Below are 18175 nucleotides of genomic sequence, written 5' to 3'. Positions count from 1 at the left end.
TTTTAACATATAATGTATAATTTGTTTCAGAGGTACAGGTCTGTGATTCAACAGTCTTAATTCACAGCGCTCACCATAGGACATACCCTCCCCAATGTCTATCACCCAGCCACTCCATCCCTCCCACCTCCCACCACTCCAGCAACACTCAGTTTGTTTCCTTAGATTAAGAATTCCTCATATCAGTGAGATCATATGATACTTACCATTCTCTGATTGACTTACTTCGCTCAGCATAACACCCTCCAGTTCTATCCACGTCATTGCAAATGGCAAGATTTCATTCCTTTTGATGGCTGCATAATATTCCATTGTGTATATATACCACATCTTCTTATCCATTCATCTGTCGATGGACATCTGGATTCTTTCCACAGTTTGGCTATCGTAGACATTACTGCTATAAACATCGGGGTGCACATACTCCTTCAGATCACTACATTTGTATCTTTGGGGTAAATACCCAGTAGTGCGATTGCTGGGTCGTAGGGTAGCTCTATTTTCAACTTTTTGAGGAACCTCCATACTGTTTTCCAGAGTGGCTGCACCAGCTTGCATTCCCACCAACAGTGTAGGAGGGTTCCCCTTTCTCCGCATCCTCACCAACATGTGTTGTTTCCTGACTTGTTCATTATAGCCATTCTAACTGGTGTGAGGTGGTATCTCATTGAGGTTTTGATTTGGATTTCCCTGATGCTGAGCGATGTTGAGCACTTTTTCATGTGTCTGTTGGCCATTTGGATGTCTTCTTTGGAAAAATGTCTGTTCATGTCTTCTGCCCATTTCTTGATTGGATTATTTGTTCTTTGGGTGTTGAGTTTGATAAGTTCTTTCTAGATTTTGGAAACTAGCCCTTTATCTGATATGTCATTTGCAAATATCTTCTCCCATTCTGCCAGTTGTCTTTTGGTTTTGTTGACTGTTTCTTTTGCTGTGCAAAAGCTTTTTATCTTGATGAAGTCCTAATAGTTCATTTTTGCCCTTGCTTCCCTTGCCTTTGGCAATGTTTCTAGGAAGAAGTTCCTGTGGCTGAGGTCAAAGTGGTTGCTGCCTATGTTCTCCTTTATGATTTTGATGGGCTCCTGTCTCACATTGAGGTCTTTCAACCATTTTGAGTCTATTTTTGTGTGTAATGTAAGGAAGTGGTCCAGTTTCATTCTTCTGCATGTGGCTGTCCAATTCCCAACACCATTTGTTGAAGAGACTTTTTTCATTGGACATTCTTTCCTGCTTTGTCGAAGATTAGTTGACCATAGAGTTGAGGGTCCATTCTGGGCTCTCTATTCTGTTCCATTGATCTAAGTGTCTGTTTTTGTGCCAGTACCATACTGTCTTGATGATGACAGCTTTGTAATAGAGCTTGAAGTCCGGAATTGTGATGCCACCAGCTTTGCTTTTCTTTTTCAATATTCCTCTGGCTATTCAGGGTGTTTTCTGGTTCCATACAAATTTTAGGATTATTTGCTCCATTTCTTTGAAAAAAGTTGATGGTATTTTGATAGGGATTGCATTAAATGTGTAGATTGCTCTAGGTAGCATTGACATCTTCACAATATTTGTTCTTCCAATCCATGAGCATGGAACATTTTTCCATTTCTTTGTGTCTTCCTCAATTTCTTTCATGAGTATTTTATAGTTTCCTGAGTACAGATTCTTTGCCTCTTTGATTAGATTTATTCCTAGGTATCTTATGGTTTTGGGTGCAGTTGTAAATGGGATCAACTCCTTAATTTCTCTTTCTTCTGTCTTGTTGTTGGTGTATAGGAATGCCACTGATTTCTGTGCATTGATTTTATATCCTGACACTTTACTGAATTCCTGTATGAGTTCTAGCAGTTTTGGGGTGAAGTCTTTTGGGTTTTCCACATAAAGTATCCTATCATCTGCAAAGAGTGAGTTTGACTTCTTCTTTGCAGATTCGGATGCCTTTTATTTCTTTTTGTTGTCTGATTGCTGTGGCTAGGACTTCTAATACTATGTTGAACAACAGTGGTGATAGTGGACATCCCTGCCGTGTTCCTGACCTTAGGGGGAAAGCTCTCAGTTTTTCCCCATTGAGAATGATATTCACTGTGGGTTTTTCATAGATGGCTTTTATGATATTGAGGTATGTACCCTCTATCCCTACACTGTGAAGGGTTTTGATCAAGAAAGGATGCTGTACTTTGTCAAATGCTTTTTCTGCAACTATTGAGAGGATCATATGGTTCTTGTTCTTTCTTCTATTAATGTATTGTATCACATTGATTGATTTGCGGATGTTGAACCAACCCTGCAGCCCAGGGATAAATCCCACTTGGTCATGGTGAATAATCCTTTTAATGTACTGTTGGATCCTCTTGGCTAGTATTTTGGTGAGAATTTTTGCATCCAGGTTCATCAAGGATATTGGTCTGTAATTCTTTTTGGTGGGGTCTTTTTTGATTTTGGGATTAAGGTAATGGTGGCCTCATAAAACGAGTTTGGAAGTTTTCCTTCCATTTCTGTTTTTTGGAACAGTTTCAGAAGAATAGGTATTAATTCTTCTTTAAATGTTTGGTAGAATTCCCCTGGGAAGCCATCTGGTCCTGGGCTTTTTGTTGGGAGATTTTTGATGACTGCTTCAATTTCCTTAGTGGTTATAGGTCTGTTCAGGTTTTCTATTTCTTCCTGGTTCAGTTTTGGTAGTTGATACATCTCTAAGAATGCATCCATTTCTTCCAGGTTATCTAATTTGCTGCCATAGAGTTGCTCATAATATGTTCTTATAATTGTTTGTATTTCTTTGGTGTTGGTTGTGATCTCTCCTCTTTCATTCATTATTTTATTTATTTGGGTCCTTTCTCTTTTCTTTTGGATAAGTCTGGCCAGGGGTTTATCAATCTTGTTAATTCTTTCAAAGAACCAGCTCCTAGTTTTGTTGATCTGTTCTTCTGTTCTTTTGGTTTCTATTTCATTGATTTCTGCTCTGATCTTTATTATATCTCTTCTTCTTCTGGGTTTAGGCTTCATTTGCTGTTCTTTCTCCAGCTCCTTTAGGTGTAGGGTTAGGCTGTGTATATGAGACCTTTCTTGTTTCTTGAGTAAGGCTTGTTTTGTTATATACTTTCCTCTTAGGGCTGCCTTTGCTGCATCCCAAAGATTTTGAACAGTTGTGTTTTCATTTTCATTTGTTTCCATGATTTTTTAAAAATTCTTCTTTAATTTCCTGGTTGACTCATTCATTCTTTAGTAGGATGCTCTTTAGCCTCCATGTATTTGAGTTCTTTCTGACTTTCCTCTTGTGATTGAGTTCTAGTTTCAAAGCGTTGTGGTCTGAAAATATGCAGGGAATGATCCCAATCTTTTGGTACCGGTTGAGACCTGATTTGTGACCTAGGATGTGATTTATTCTGGGGAATGTTCCATAGGCACTAGAGAAGAATGTGTATTCTGTTGCTTTAGGATGGAATGTTCTGAATATATCTGTGAAGTCCATTTGGTCCAGTGTATCATTTAAAGTCTTTATTTCCTTATTGATCTTTTGCTTAGACGATCTGTCCATTTCAGTGAGGGAGGTGTTAAAGTCCCCCACTATTATTGTATTGTTGTCGATGTGTTTCTTTGCTTTTGTTATTAATTGGCTTATATAATTGGCTGCTCCCATGTTAGAGGCATAGAGATTTACAATTGTTAGATCTTCTTGTTGGATAGACCCTTTAAGTATGATATAGTGTCCTTCCTCATCTCTTATTATAGTCTTTGGTTTAAAATCTAATTTGTCTGATATAAGGATTGCCACCCCAGCTTTCTTTTGGTGTCCATTAGCATGGTAAATGTTTTTCCACCCCCTCCCTTTCAATCTGGGGATGTCTTTGGGTCTCAAATGAGTCTCTTACAGACAGCATATCGATAGGTCTTGTTTTTTTATCCAATCTGATAGCCTGTGTCTTTTGATTGGGGCATGTAGCCCATTTACATTCAGGGTAACTGTTGAAAGATATGAATTTAGTGCCATTGTATTGCCTGTAAGGTGACTGTTACTGTGTATTGTCTGTGTTCCTTCCTGGTCTATGTTACTTTTAGGCTCTCTTTGCTTAGAGGACCCCTTTCAATATTTCTTGTAGAGCTGGTTTCATGTTTGCAAATTCCTTTAGTTTTTGTTTGTCCTGGAAGCTTTTTATCTCTCCTTCTATTTCCATGACAGCCTAGCTGGATATAGCATTCTTGGCTGCATATTTTTCTCATTTAGTGCTCTGAATATATCATGCCAGTCCTTTCTGGCCTGCTGGGTGTCTGCGGATAGGTCTGTTGCCAGTCTAATGTTTCTACCATTGTAGGTTACAGATCTCTTGTCCTGAGCTGCTTTCAGGGTTTTCTCTTTGTCTCTGAGACTCCTAAGTTTTACTATTAGATGTTGGGGTGTTGACCTATTTTTATTGTTTTTGAGGGGGGTTCTCTGTGCCTCCTGGATCTTGATGCCTGTTTCCTTCCCCAAATTAGGGAAGTTCTCTGCTATAATTTGCTCCAATATACCTTCTGCCCCTCTCTCTCTTTCTTCTTCTTTTGGGATCCCAATTATTCTAATATTGTTTCATCTTATGGTATCACTTATCTCTTGAATTCTCCCCTCGTGATCCAGTAGTTGTTTATCTCTCTTTTGCTCAGCTTCTTTATTTTCAATCATTTTTATCATTCTGTCATCTTCTATATCACTAATTCTCTCTTCTGCCTCATTTATCCTAGCAGTTAGAGCCCCCATTTTTGATTGCACCTCATTAATAGCCTTTTTGATTTCGACTTGGTTAGATTTTTTGTTCTTTTATTTCTCCAGAAAGGGTTTCTCTAATATCTTCCATGCTTTTTTTAAGCCCAGCTAGTATCTTTAAAATCGTCATCCTGAACTCTAGTTCTGACATCTTACTAATGTCCATATTAATTAGGTCCCTGGCAGTCGGTACTGCCTCTTGTTTTTTTTTTTGAGGTGATTTTTTCCATCTTGTCATTTTGTCCAGAGGAGAATAGATGAATGAGAGAACAAAATGCTAAAAGGGTAACAACAACCCCAGAAAAATATACACTAAACAAATCAGAAGAGATCCGAAACTGGGGGAAAAGAAAGGGAAAGAAAGAAAAAAGAAAAAGATAAAAAAAAACCAACCAAACAACAAAAAAAAACCTGAATATGATCAAATATGATCAGGCTGGTGCATAGATCAGTGCCACACACTAGATTTTGGGTGTATTTTGGTGTGTTAGAAGAAAGTGCCTCCCAAATTTTAAAGAAAGAAAAGCTTATATATGTACAAAAATAAGGGTAAATACAATGAAGGGATGGAATATGACTGTAAAGATGATGAAATTTTTAAAGGATTTTATAAAAGGAATTGAAAAGAAGTTGTTTGAGAAAAGAAAGAAGAGGATTAAAAAAAGGGGGGGAGAGAATGTGATCAGGCAGGAGACTAGAACAAAGCCATACACTAGAGATTTAGGGTATATTTTGGTCTGTTAGAAGAAACTGTATCCCAAAATTTTAAAGAAAGACCAACTTATATATATATATATCAAAAATAAGTTTAACTACTATGAAGGGATGAATATGATTCTAAAAATGAAAAATAAAAAAGATTTTTTAAAAAAGGGGATTGATAAGATATTGGTTGAAAAAGGGAAAAAGAAAAATTAAAAAAAAAAGTAAAAGAAAATTAAAAAAATTAACTTTGAAAGACTAAAGAATCATGGGAAAAAAAGCCATGAATTCTATGTGCAGTATTCCCCTAGTGCTGGCATTCTGCTGTTCTCATTGATTGGTAAATTTGGTGTTGGCTGGCTGTTTTTGCTGATCTTCTGGGGGAGGGGCCTGTTGCCGTGGTTCCCAAATGTCTTTGCCGGAGGTGGAATTGCCCCGCCCTTGCCAAGCCAGGCTAAGTAATCTGCTCGGGTTTGCTTTCGGGAGCTTTTGTTCCCTGCAAGCTTTCCCTACGGCTTTGGAGGACAAGAGTGAAAGTGACAGCCTCCCAATCTCTGCCCCGGAGGAGCCAAGAACTCGGGCCCCACTCCTCAGTGAGCCCCCAGAGAAAAGCAGTCAGTCACTCCCGTCTCCCTGGTCTCCGGCTGCACTGTGTGCTCACCCAGCCTGTGACAGAGCGTTTCTATCTCTGGCACCTGACCCGTATGGAGTCTCCAAATCCAACAGATCCCTGCGGTGTGCTCCCCACCGCTCCTCCCGGGGGAGGAAGGGGAGTCCCCCTGGATCTGCCGCTTGTTGGGTCCCTGCTGGAGGAGCAGTGGCCCAACTGTGCCCCGGATCATGGTTTATGGCAACCCCGAGCTGAGAGCCCACTCCTCGGCTCTGTCTCTGCAGCCGGCTTCCCTGCTCTGATACCTGGGAGCTCTGTCACACTCAGGCACCCCCGGTCTTTCTGTGACCCCGAGGGTCCCGAGACCACACTGTCCCAGCGAGGGTTCCACCCCACGCTTAGCCACTGGAGCGACATCCCTCAGCGGAGCAAACTTCTAAAAGTTCCGATTTTGTGCTCTGCTGCTCTATCACTTGCCGGAATCGGCCGTCGGAGGCCCCCTCCCCCACCATCTGTCTTCCCGAGTATCGCCTGGGATTCACTTCTCCGCACATCCTATCTTCCAGAAAGTGGTCGCTTTTCTGTTCAGAGAGTTGTTGCTATTCTTTTCTTCAATCTCCTGTTGAGTTCGTAGGTGTTCAGAATGGTTTGATCCCTATCTAGCTGAATTCCTGGGACCAGACGAAATTTAGGTTTCCTACTCCTCTGCCAACTTGCTCCCCCTCCCCCTCGTGCTGAAGTTTTTAAAAAAGATAATGCTGTAATTGGGTCAGAGGCTTGATTGGGTGCCAAGCTACCATTAATTTTATAATAATTAAGTTGTTCATAGTAATATCCAAAAAATAATATACTAAACCTCCCTGAAAACTAAAGATTCTAGCAGCTTTTGCATTTCTAGCAGGTAGGAATTTCTCTATTCTATGATACAGGTTAAACATTTACTCATTTAACAAATATTCCCAGGCTGTCTATCATGTGTCAGGCATTATTTTAAACATTGGGGATTCAACAGGACACAAAAACAGCCAAAAATCTTTGCCTTCATGGTGTGGGAGACAACAATAAGCAAGATTAAAAAGTATGTTAGTGAAAGGCACTAAGGAAAAAAGTATAGAATAGGAAGCATGAGGTGGGGTACAGTTCTAGGCAGGGTGGTCTGGGAAAGCGTATGAAGAAGTGACATTTGAGAAAAGATCTTGGGGAAGCCTCTTCATGGTCTCAATACGTTATATGTTCTAAATTAATTCTGACTCAGAGTTGAAGTTTAACAAGGTAGTTTGAAATTTCACCTCAGCCACATTTTGAGAGTCCCCCCGCCCTACCCCCCACTTCCTAGGGATGTTTGGGGTCCTCAGGGTTTCTGTCTTCCTCCTCCAAGTATGTTTCCAACCCCTCATCTTACTCCAGCCTGGTTGCTCCTTAGGTCTCTGTGTCCAACCCTACATGGTTCCTTTGAGGGGCCAGGTGTGGGTACAGGAATCTTTTGCTATGGCTAAGAAGCCAAAATTTAATTTTGTCACCCAGGCATCCAAGTGCTATCTCATCAGAGGGGCTCTCCCCTGTGGGCATGTTACCAGTGAACTGGGGAGACCCTGGGCCCTGGGGCCTTGACCCAGCCCATCACAAAGATGATGCTGAAGGTTCTTGGCTTCCTCATGAGAAAGAATTCAAGGACAGACACAACACAGTGGATGAGTGACACAAGTGTGAAGTTTATTAAAGCTCAAGTATATTCTCCAGATGTTAGAGCAGGCAACCTGAAGAGAGAGCTGCGCACCCTGGGGTTTGGGTTTCTATCTTTTATTGACCGTTGCCAACTAGGGAGTGCAATATTCCTTACTTGGGGCAGGGATTTCTTGGAAGCAGGGTTTTGGCTTTTTCTTCCTTATTTGGTCGGGAGTTTCCTGTCATGGCACCCACCATCTTGGGCCTGCATGCTTTGATATGGCTTCTTAGTGGAGTGCTACCAGGACAGGCCTCTGACTTTCCTGATAGCTGGCCATGGCTTCCTCATTGCTAGGCTTCAGGTATCCTGTTAGAATCTAACTGCCTATTCTAACAGACACAAGTCTGGGGTACTCTGGGAATTCCTCCCCAAACTCCCAACCCATCTTTAGTCTAGATGTCCCTCATGATGGGGCTACTTCTCTTCCTCAAATTTCAGCATACATCTTTCTAACAGCCCTTCTCACAGCCCAAGCACCCAAACAAAAGCCTGGGTGGTGGTTTTCCAGGTGTCTCTCTACCTTCGTTTTTAACCTCCAAGGTCATGGTAGCAAGGAAGTGACCTTTTTAATATGGAATCTCAGAAGGAGAGCCCTTATTCCTTTGAGTCTTACTAAGGACAAAACAAAATTAATGTCTCAAATTACCTTGCCATGCATTCAAATAATGAATGTGGTCAATATGAATTATATTTATTTGTTAATATACTCAGAATTGTTTGAAAAAATACTTCTGTTCCCCTTTGGCCTATTAGCATTATGATTATTTGTGCTTGAATTTGGCGGGGGTAGGGGGGGAGACATTCCTTTAAGAATATTGTTACCTGGACTATTTTTTGCTATCTCTCCCTGCCCTACCGGTTGGGGGGTAGATTTACAATAGCTCAATTCATGTAAAAGACCAGTAAATTGTGGAGATGGAGTTGCTACTGGCCAGCAGAGAGATTAGGAGACTAAAACAGAGGGGTGAGAGTCAAATGGAAGAAAGGTAGGAGTGGAAGAAGGGAGAAGAACAGGAAAGGAGATGGAGCACTGAGAAACAGGGAATGGAAGGGACAGGAGAAAATGAAGTTAGACACTCACTCAGGATGAAGGGATGAAAAAAAAGAAATCTAGAATAAGGAGTGAGGACAATAAAGAAACAAGTGAGGAGCACTGACTTAGTGTTAAACTCATACAATCTGAAGGTCAGAAGTTTGACATGGGTGTCATTGGGCAAAAATCAAGGTGGTGGCAGGGCTGCATTTCTTTTTTTGGAGGCTTTAGAGCAGAATCCATTTCTTTAAGTTTTCCAGCTTTTAGAGGTTGTCTGCATACCTTAGTTTATGGTCCCTTTCCTCCTCGAACTTCAAAGCATATCTCTGACGATTCCTTTTTTTTTTTTTTAAGATTTTATTTATTTATTTGAGATAGAGAGTGAGAGACAGGAGACAGAGGGAGAGGGAGAGGGAGAAGCAGACTCCCCACTAAGCAAGGAGCCCAGTGTGGGGCTCAATCCCAGGACTCTGGGACCTGAGCCACTCAGGCACCCCTCTGATCATTCTTCTATAGTCACATCTCTCTCATAGCCAGGGAAGATTCTCCATTTTTGAGGAGCCATGTGATTAGATCGTGCCCACTTGGATAATCCAGGATAATCTCCCTATCTCAGAATCCTTAACAATGACATCTGCCAAGTGCCTTTTGCCATAAAAGGTGATATAGTCACTATTTCTGGGAGTTAGGATAAGTACATCTCGGAGGGGGCATCACTGTGCCAGTCACAAAGATTATGTAGCCCTAATTGGAACCCTCTGTGTAGATCAAAAAATCAAGCAATATACTACCAGGTGGGTGTATTTCCAGGCTCGGAAACATCAAATGTGTTTTAGCATCCATACCATTTAAAATGTAGAAATAGAATGTCATTTATTCTCAAAGAATTAAGGTATGTGTATTTTGGTAAAGAAAAAGGCATACTTTTTTTTTTATTATGTTCTTATGTAAAACAGCAAAAAATAAATGGATGAACTTTGAAACCTTATACAAAATCCCTTACTCTGGTAACCTGGAGCCCAGGACTAGGTAGTAAGCCATTGAAGTGCTGGTTCATGGTGAGCATGTTTCTTCTTGGTGCTTCTTTGCTAAGATGCTTATGGATTCAGAATAACCACAGGTGACTCTGGATGGCAGCTTCAGTTGACCCCCAACATGATGCCTAAGTGGCCTCTCTTCGATGGAGAGTTGATCCTTGTTTCTATGTAGCTAAGGGGCATTCTGTAGATTCATTTCGTCATTCATACACATTCATGTCCTTAACATTTACCACACATGATTATACCCAGTAATTAGCCCTTGATGGAGAACATTAATAAGAATCCCCTTATGAATTTAATTCCACCATCTGATTCTGATTCTGATTCATGCCCTGTTCTCATCTTTCTACTCTTGTACTAGCTCTCTGGACAAGCTGGGAGCAGAAGTAAAAAATTCCATGTAAGAAAAATGAGGTCTGGGAGAGAAAAAGGAAGTTTGTGATTTACAGGCTGCAATTCAAAAATAGACCTGACCTTTTTGCTTAAAAAGACTCCAGGAAGGAAATGTAGTGGCTCAAATTATTCACAGATAGGGCTATTTATCTTATGTTCCCTTCAAATGGAAAGTAGCACTTGTTTGTTGAATATAGAGTTCCAAGCACTTGCTGGTCACTGTTAGTACTAGGTATCCTCATGGGTTTTGGGGTAAGAGTTTATCTACATAAGAAGTCACATTATATTTGTCTGTGTATAAACATATAGATTCATGTAAAACCACCTCAGTATTTGTCAAACACTTGGCTTTGTAGAGTACTTTTACCTCAGCTATTTCATCTTGTCTCACAGCAACTTGGAAGGTGATCAGAGCAAATAGGAAAATGGAGTCAGCAATTAGCCATAATTCTCATCTCACTTGGTCACAGGGCTAGGTAGCAAGAGTTTAGATTAGAACCAGCTTTCCTAACTTTCCAACCAGGGCTTTTCGTACTTGATTGTCAATTAAAAAAAATTCCAGTAACTCAAGAGTTAAAGCAGAATTTTAATGACTTCAGAACTGTCAGAGCTGTAACACCAATTTTCACTTACAATGTGTATTTTAGGATTATTTGACTGTAATTTGGTGATGGTGGGAATAAGAAACAAAAAAAAAATGGCATTTCATGCAATATTACATAAAAACATAACAAGATCTTGAAAACTACAATATTATATAAAGAACTAAGAAAAAACACTTTCTGTACTATTTTAGAACATGGTTTTAGGACATGGCTTTGACCACATAATGAATATAAGGATCAAACAGTAAATGCAGACATGACCTTTGACCTTAATTGTTCAATATGCACAGAGCTGAGCATTTTCTGGTAAATGTAATTATTCCCACCAAAAATGGGGTAAATAATATGCCTTTAAATCTAAAGTTAGGCTGTAGAGTTTAGAATTCTACCTTTTACCTTACATGTTTCTTTTCCTTGCTGTCTAATCTAGGTCAGTTGTACAAAAAATGTTTTTACTTAAAAATGGTCATCATATTTTGGGGGGCTGGTTTGGACTCAGTATGATTTTCTGGATCATTTATACCATTTGACCAGGTTGAGATTTTGTTTTTGTTTTTTTATGCCAGTCTAAAAGTACACAAAACCTGTTTCTTCCTGGTTTTACTCATCAGTTTTCAGTAAATAACAACTTTTAATCTTTCAAAGATATACTTTAAAATTAAGTGATTTGTCTTTTTTACCTAATAATTTCTTCCTGCCTCTTGAAATATTTCTGTAGCCATATTAAATATCGGCAGGAAAAGATCTCCACACACACAAAAAATTCCTCTTAAGTTTCCATGTGTATTTTGCTGATGATATTTGTGGCAGATAGGAATATTGTATTGTTAGATAGATGAAAGTGGCTTCTGTTTGGAATGCTACTTTTGTCTGTAAGGAATTAGATCTGGGTCACATAAAGGGCAGGCTCATGAAACTTGTCCAGTGCCACCATCTTACCTCATGCAAGGAGCATAAAACAACTCTTCAGGCTTTTATTCATCAAAATGGAATGTGTTTCATTAGGAATTCTACTCAAAGATTGAGACTGCATACTGAGAAAATTATGTAGCGATCATCTTTCCCTAACCTAAAAAATAAAATACGAATGTGGAAAAGTTCACAGCATTTCACATCCTTTACCCTGCCCCACCCATGACCACCTGGTGACATGGTTTAACCAAGACGGGGTACTGTGGACCCTCAATGGTCTCAATATTAAGAGTCTGTGCAATAACTTCGAGGTCCTTCTCTGATTAGCTGTGTTTTCTCATTTGCATTTGTAGGCTGGAGAACAACTGGAAAGTCCACATCTAAAAATAAACAAAGCAAAGCAATAAACACCGTCTGATCATGTTACATTTCCTTTAGTGGGGCAAGTGGTGGATATTTTTGTTGAAATGATGATTGACAAACCAATTCATTTCATAAGATATTGAGGATGCCTGCCCTTTAAAGGATTTCAAAAGAGAGGAGACACTGTTTTACTCTTCAGTTAAGTTCTGTCAGTTATGGAATTAGAAAACGAAAGCACTGAAACCAACTTTCAAGTTCAGGCAATTGCTGAACCTGGTGAACCTGAACTTTAGTTTTCACCATCCTGTGGGGATGAGGACAGATCCATCACATAGACCCTAGTGTATATCTGTATTAAAAATGCCTCTTAAAGTTGTTCAGTGTACAATTACATATATGGCCCTGGTTGGGAGAGAGGTCAAAGCCCAGAGCTTGCTTAGATGACAGTTTAATAGGAAGCTCCCCACATAAAGCTAGTATCCAAAATGGTTATGCACTCTCTAAATCACCATACCCCTATATCTACAAGGACATTTGTTAGTCCTGAGTTTTGGTGCTGAGGTAAAAGAAGAAAGAACTCCCCTACAAATATTTAATGGCAAGCCAATGAGCACACATATTGGCAGACCAAATTTAAATATATATTCTAAGAAATTGCAAGCTGATAGTTTAATTTAAAATGGTCCAGTATAAGATGTGCTCCCAAGCACCTACCAGAAGAGGATGGCCCCATCTTCAACCCAGATCTCAAAGAATCACTGCAATATTGCTAAAACACATGAACTCAAGGTAAAAATGAATAGAAAGATAGGGGAGATAGAGTTAGAGAAATAGAGACCCTCAAAAAATAACTAAAAAATTGTAAGAAACATGAACTCAGTAAAAAACAGGGAGAGAGAGCGAGAGAGAGAGATTGAAATATTGAGAAGGAAAGAGTGAAAGATTACACACAAAAACAATGCACACTGAGAGCTAGTAGAAACAATAGAAGGCCAAATCAGACTCAGAAAGACTTCAAATCCCTCACTTTAAAGACACAGAATTAAAAAAAAAAAAATTATATGTGTTTAAGTGATCAAGTGGATTTTGAAACTAATACAAAAGAACTTGAGATCAAAATATCTGAAAATTTCAAAACCTGATGAATGGGTTTAACAGCTAAAGAGAGAATTAATGAAGTGGAAGACAGATCTGAGGAGGTTAATCAGAATGTCACACAGAGAAACACAAAAATAAACATGAAAGAGGTTAAAGGACATGAAGAATTTTCAGACAATAAAAATGGAAATTGTGCCACCAATAGATTCAGCTTAAAAGCTGTAATTCAGGCACAAAAAAAGTATTAGTAGATGGAAAATTTGTGCTGTAAAAAGGAATGATTGGTAAAGAAAATGGTAGGTATATGAATAAAAATAAGGGTTTATTGACTGTATACAGCAATAATAATAATTTAGGAGACTTAAAATTAAGATAAAACTAGAATACAAGAATAGTGTATAAATGAAAAAGGAAGTGATCAGAGTTAAAATGTTAAAAAGTTCTTATATTGTTCAGGAGGGGGTAAAGATAAGAATTAATTCTAAACTTTGATAACAAGTATGCTTGATAAATGTTACCCTAAAAGAACAGGGCAGAGAATATAATTTCCAAACTGGAGGAGGGAAAGGAATGAAATATGAAAAAAATATTCTATCATTAAAAAGAAAAAATAAACAGAAAAAAATGTCAATTTAAAGTGATAATTAAAAAAATAAAGTAATAACTAATTATAAGTATCTAGCCCTCGTTACTCAGGTAGTCAATAATAGAGCTGGTATTCAAACCTAGGCAGTATTTCCTAAGTCTTTTAAAAACTGTACTATACTAGCTCTCATGAAAGAGTAAGTTAGTAGAAAAAAAAATCAAAATATATCATTAATTATAATAAATAAAATGGACTTAATACCTTTTTAAAAAGAAAAATATTCTCAAACTGAATAAATCCCACCCCCTACCATATGTTGTTTGTAAAATACACATCAAAAAAATATAAGAGCAAAATAATTGAGAGTAAAAAGATGTAAACATCTTTACCACACAAACACTACTAAAGAGAAAGCTAATGTAACTATATTTTAACAAAGCAAAAGACAAAAAGCATTGATAGAGCTAAAGAGTAACTATGTAATATAATATTCAGTTCACCAAATAGCTATTAAAGTTCTAAACTTATATACACTAATAAAATAGCCTCAAAATACATGAAGCAAAATTGATAGAACTTTATAGAAAAATAGAGAAATCCATCATCACAGTAGAAGATTTGAATGCTTCTTTCAGTAACTGATGAAGCAAACAAAAAATTCTTTAAGGATATAAAACATTTGATAAGTACAGTGTTCTGGACTAAATTGTGTCACACACACTGCCCCCCCCCTCAGTTCATATGTTGAAGTTCTAACCCCCAGTACCTCTAATGTGAATCATATTTGGAGAGAGCACCTTTAAAGAGGTAATTAAGTTAAAATGAGGTCCTCAGAGTAGGCATTCATTCAATATAACTGGTGTCATTATAAGACGATATTAGGACATAGATACACAGAGGGAAGACCATGTGAAGACATGAGGAGAAAATGGCCATCTACATGCCAAGAAGAGAGGCCTCAAGAATTCAACACTGTCACACCTTAAACTTTGACTTCTAACCTCGAGAATTGGGAGAGAATAAATTTCTGTTGTTTAAGCCACCCTGTCTGTGGTACTTTGTTAACAGCAGCCCTAGCAAACTAGTACATATAATAAATTGGATTTATTTAATAGTCATATATGAAACAGTGAAACTAAAAAATGCAGAATGTATTATTTTGAAGCAATGTGGAACATTTATAAAAATTAAGTTATAGGATGTAAAGCAAGCCTCAAGATATTTTGAACTATTGAGTCATGTTTTCCATAATTTCTGATCACAACGCAATTAAGTTAGACACAAACAAAAATAACCTGAAAAATCCCCACAGGTTTACAAATTAAGACACATATAGGCCTAACTTATAGATCAAAGAAAAAATTATGAAGTGGGGGAAAGATGGCAGAGGAGTAGGGGACCCTATTCCAACCGGTCCCCAGAATTGAGCTGGATATCTACCAGACCACTCTGAACACCCACAAAATCAGCCTGAGATGTAAGAAGATAGATCTGGATCTCCACAAACAGAATCTTGCAGGCAGTTGGTTTCGAGGTACGAACTGGGGAGCTGTGATTCCGGGCACATATCAGAGGATAAATGGAAGGGGGAGGGAGCCCAGCCGTCGGGATCCTCTACCGCAGGTGAGCGATAGCCTCCCATGCTGGGGACTGGGCACAGACTCGCAGACTGGTAACGATGGGGAAAGGACTTTAGGGCAGCCCCCCGGATGGAAACCCGGAGAGGTGGGGCTGCATGTGTGAACTGGGGTGGCTGGTGGTTTTAGAAGCACAAAGGGCAGAGACATGCCCCGACCTGGAGGCGAGGACTGGGAGGCTTGCTGAGGGTCCCACAACCCAGGATGCTGCAGTTTATAGCAGCACAGACAGAAACGGAGAGAGTGTGGCCTGGAGAGCTCACTGAAGAACAGACTGCGATCTCTCCACTCTGAGGCAGTCTGCTCTAACTCTCGGAAGAGACATGGAAAGGCGCCAGGGAAAGCCACCAGAACAGAACAAAAGCCCCCCAAAACCGGTTTTCACTGAGCCCATACCCAGCCACAGGGGGCAGGGTAACTCTGTCCAAACAGGGTTGCCTGAGTAACAGCGCAGCAGGCCCCTTCCCCAGAAGACAGGCTGGGAAACGAAGAGGCCAGTAACCCTAAGTTCCCTAGAAAACAGGTGCATCTTGCTTGGGTTGTGGTCAATAATTTGGACTCCATACATTCCCTCAACCACCCCTCAACAGAATGACTAGGAGGAGGAACCCCCAAAATAGGAAAGACTCAGAGACTATGACTTATGCCACAGATTTACAAATGGATTCAGATATAACCAAGATGTCAGAGATGGAATTCAGGCTAGCAATTGTGAAGACAATAGCTAGAATGGAGAAATCAAGTAATGGCAACACAAAGTCTCTAAGGGCAGAAATGAAAGCTGAATTGGCAGAACTTAAAAATGCAATCAGTGAGATCCAATCTAATCTAGATAATCTAACAGCTAGGGTAAGCGAGGCAGAAGAACGAATTAGTGACCAATTAATAAACAAAAAGGGAAAAGAGGAGGCCAGGGAAAAACAACTCAGAACCACAGAACACTCATGAAAGAAATTGAGGAAGACACAAAAAAGATGGAAAAACATTCTATGCTCATGGATTTGAAGAATAAACATTGTTAAAATGTCTATGCTACCCAGAGCAATCTATACTTTCAATGCCATCCTGATCAAAATTCCAATGACATTTTTCAAAGTGCTGGAACAAACAATCCTAAAATTTGTATGGAATCAGAAAAGACCCCGAATCGCCAAGGAAATGTTGAAAAAGAAAAAGCTGGGGGCATCACGTTGCCCAATTTCAAGCTATATTACAAAGCTGTGATCACCAAGACAGCATGGTACTGGCACAAAAACAGACATATAGACCAATGGAACAGAATAGAGAGCCCAGATATGGACCCTCAACTCTATAGTCAAATAATCTTCGACAAAGCAGGCAAAAATATGCAATGGAAAAAAAAGACAGTCTCTTCAATAAATGGTGCTGGGAACATTGGACAGCCACATGCAGAAGAATGAAACTCGACCATTCTCTAACACCATACACAAAGATAAACTCAAAATGGATGAAAGACCTATATGTGAGACAGGAATCCTTCAAAATCCTAGAAGAGAACATAGGCAGTAACCTCTTTGACATCGGCCACAGCAACTTCTTTCAAGATACATCTCCAAAGGCTAGTGAAACAAAAGCAAAAATGAACTTCTGGGACTTCATCAAGGAAACAGTCAACAAAACAAAGAGGCAACCAACAGAATGGGAGAAGATATTTGCAAATGACACTACAGATAAAGGACTGGTATCCAAGATCTATAAAGAACTTCTCAAACTCAACACCCAAAAAACAAATAATCAAGTCAAAAAACGGGCAGAAGACATGAACAGACACTTCTCTAAAGAAGACATACAAATGGCTAACAGACATATGAAAAAAATGTTCATCATCATTAGTCATCAGGGAAATTCAAATCAAAACCACATTGAGATACCACCTTACACCAGTTGGAATAGCAAAAATTGACAAGGCAAGAAACAAGAAATGTTGGAGAGGTTGTGGAGAAAGGGGAACCCTCTTACACTGTTGGTGGGAATGCAAGTTGGTACAGCCACTTTGGAAAACAGTGTGGAGGTGCCTCAAAAAATTAAAAATAGAGCTACCCTATGACCCAGCAATTGCACTACTGGGTATTTACCCCAAAGACACAGATGTAGTGAAAAGAAGGGCCATATGCACCCCAATGTTCATAGCAGCAATGTTCACAATAGCCAAACTGTGGAAAGAGCCGAGATGCCCTTCAACAGATGAATGGATAAAGAAGATGTGGTCCATATATACAATGGAATATTACTCAGCCGTCAGAAAGGATGAGTACCCAACTTTTACATCAACATGGATGGGACTGGAGGAGATTATGCTAAGTGAAATAAGTCAAGCAGAGAAAGTCAATTATCATATGGTTTCACTTATTTGTGGAACATAAGGAATAGCATGGAGGATATTAGGAGATGGAAGGGAAAAATGAAGGGGGGAAATTGGAAGGAGAGATGAATCATGAGACACTATGGACTCTGAGAAACAAACTGAAAGTTTTAGAGGGGAGGAGGGTGGGGGGATGAATGAGCCCGGTGATGGGTATTAAGGAGGGCACATACTGCATGGAGCACTGGGTGTTGTACAAAAACAGTGAATCGTGGATCACTGCATCGAAAACTGGTGATGTATCGTATGGTGACTAACATAACATAATAAATAAAATTTTAAAAAAAGAGAGAGACATCCCCTCCAAAAAAGAAAAAAATTATGATGGAAATTAGAAAATATTTAGAACTCAGATTATAAG

At 39.3% G+C, this 18175-nt stretch overlaps 1 protein-coding gene and 1 long non-coding RNA gene across 3 annotated transcripts in view; one reads left to right on the top strand and one right to left on the bottom strand.

The window, feature by feature from the left end:
• LOC118014881 overlaps window positions 1–18175 on the top strand; it is a 170072-nt gene that overhangs the window by 11346 nt on the left and 140551 nt on the right. The window contains exon 4 of one of the 2 annotated variants that reach the window (XR_004680405.1): window positions 12101–12893. The exons of the other annotated variant lie outside the window; for it this stretch is intronic. This is a non-coding gene — a long non-coding RNA (uncharacterized LOC118014881). Of the gene's footprint in view, window positions 1–12100; window positions 12894–18175 lie in introns of those variants that run through there. 2 annotated transcript variants of the gene reach the window in all.
• Window positions 12033–18175, bottom strand: part of DNAJC5B (DnaJ heat shock protein family (Hsp40) member C5 beta) — a 74373-nt gene continuing 68230 nt past the window's right edge. The window contains exon 6 of the mRNA XM_035011255.1: window positions 12033–12127. Coding sequence (XP_034867146.1) covers window positions 12033–12127 — 95 coding nt within the window. The remainder of the gene's footprint in view (window positions 12128–18175) is intronic.

The sequence above is a fragment of the Mirounga leonina genome, unplaced genomic scaffold (genome assembly GCF_011800145.1).
Source record: "Mirounga leonina isolate KUSES-001 unplaced genomic scaffold, KU_Mleo_1.0 Mir_165, whole genome shotgun sequence".
Taxonomy (NCBI): Eukaryota; Metazoa; Chordata; class Mammalia; order Carnivora; family Phocidae; genus Mirounga; species Mirounga leonina.
This window is presented reverse-complemented; position numbering and strand designations above follow the sequence as displayed.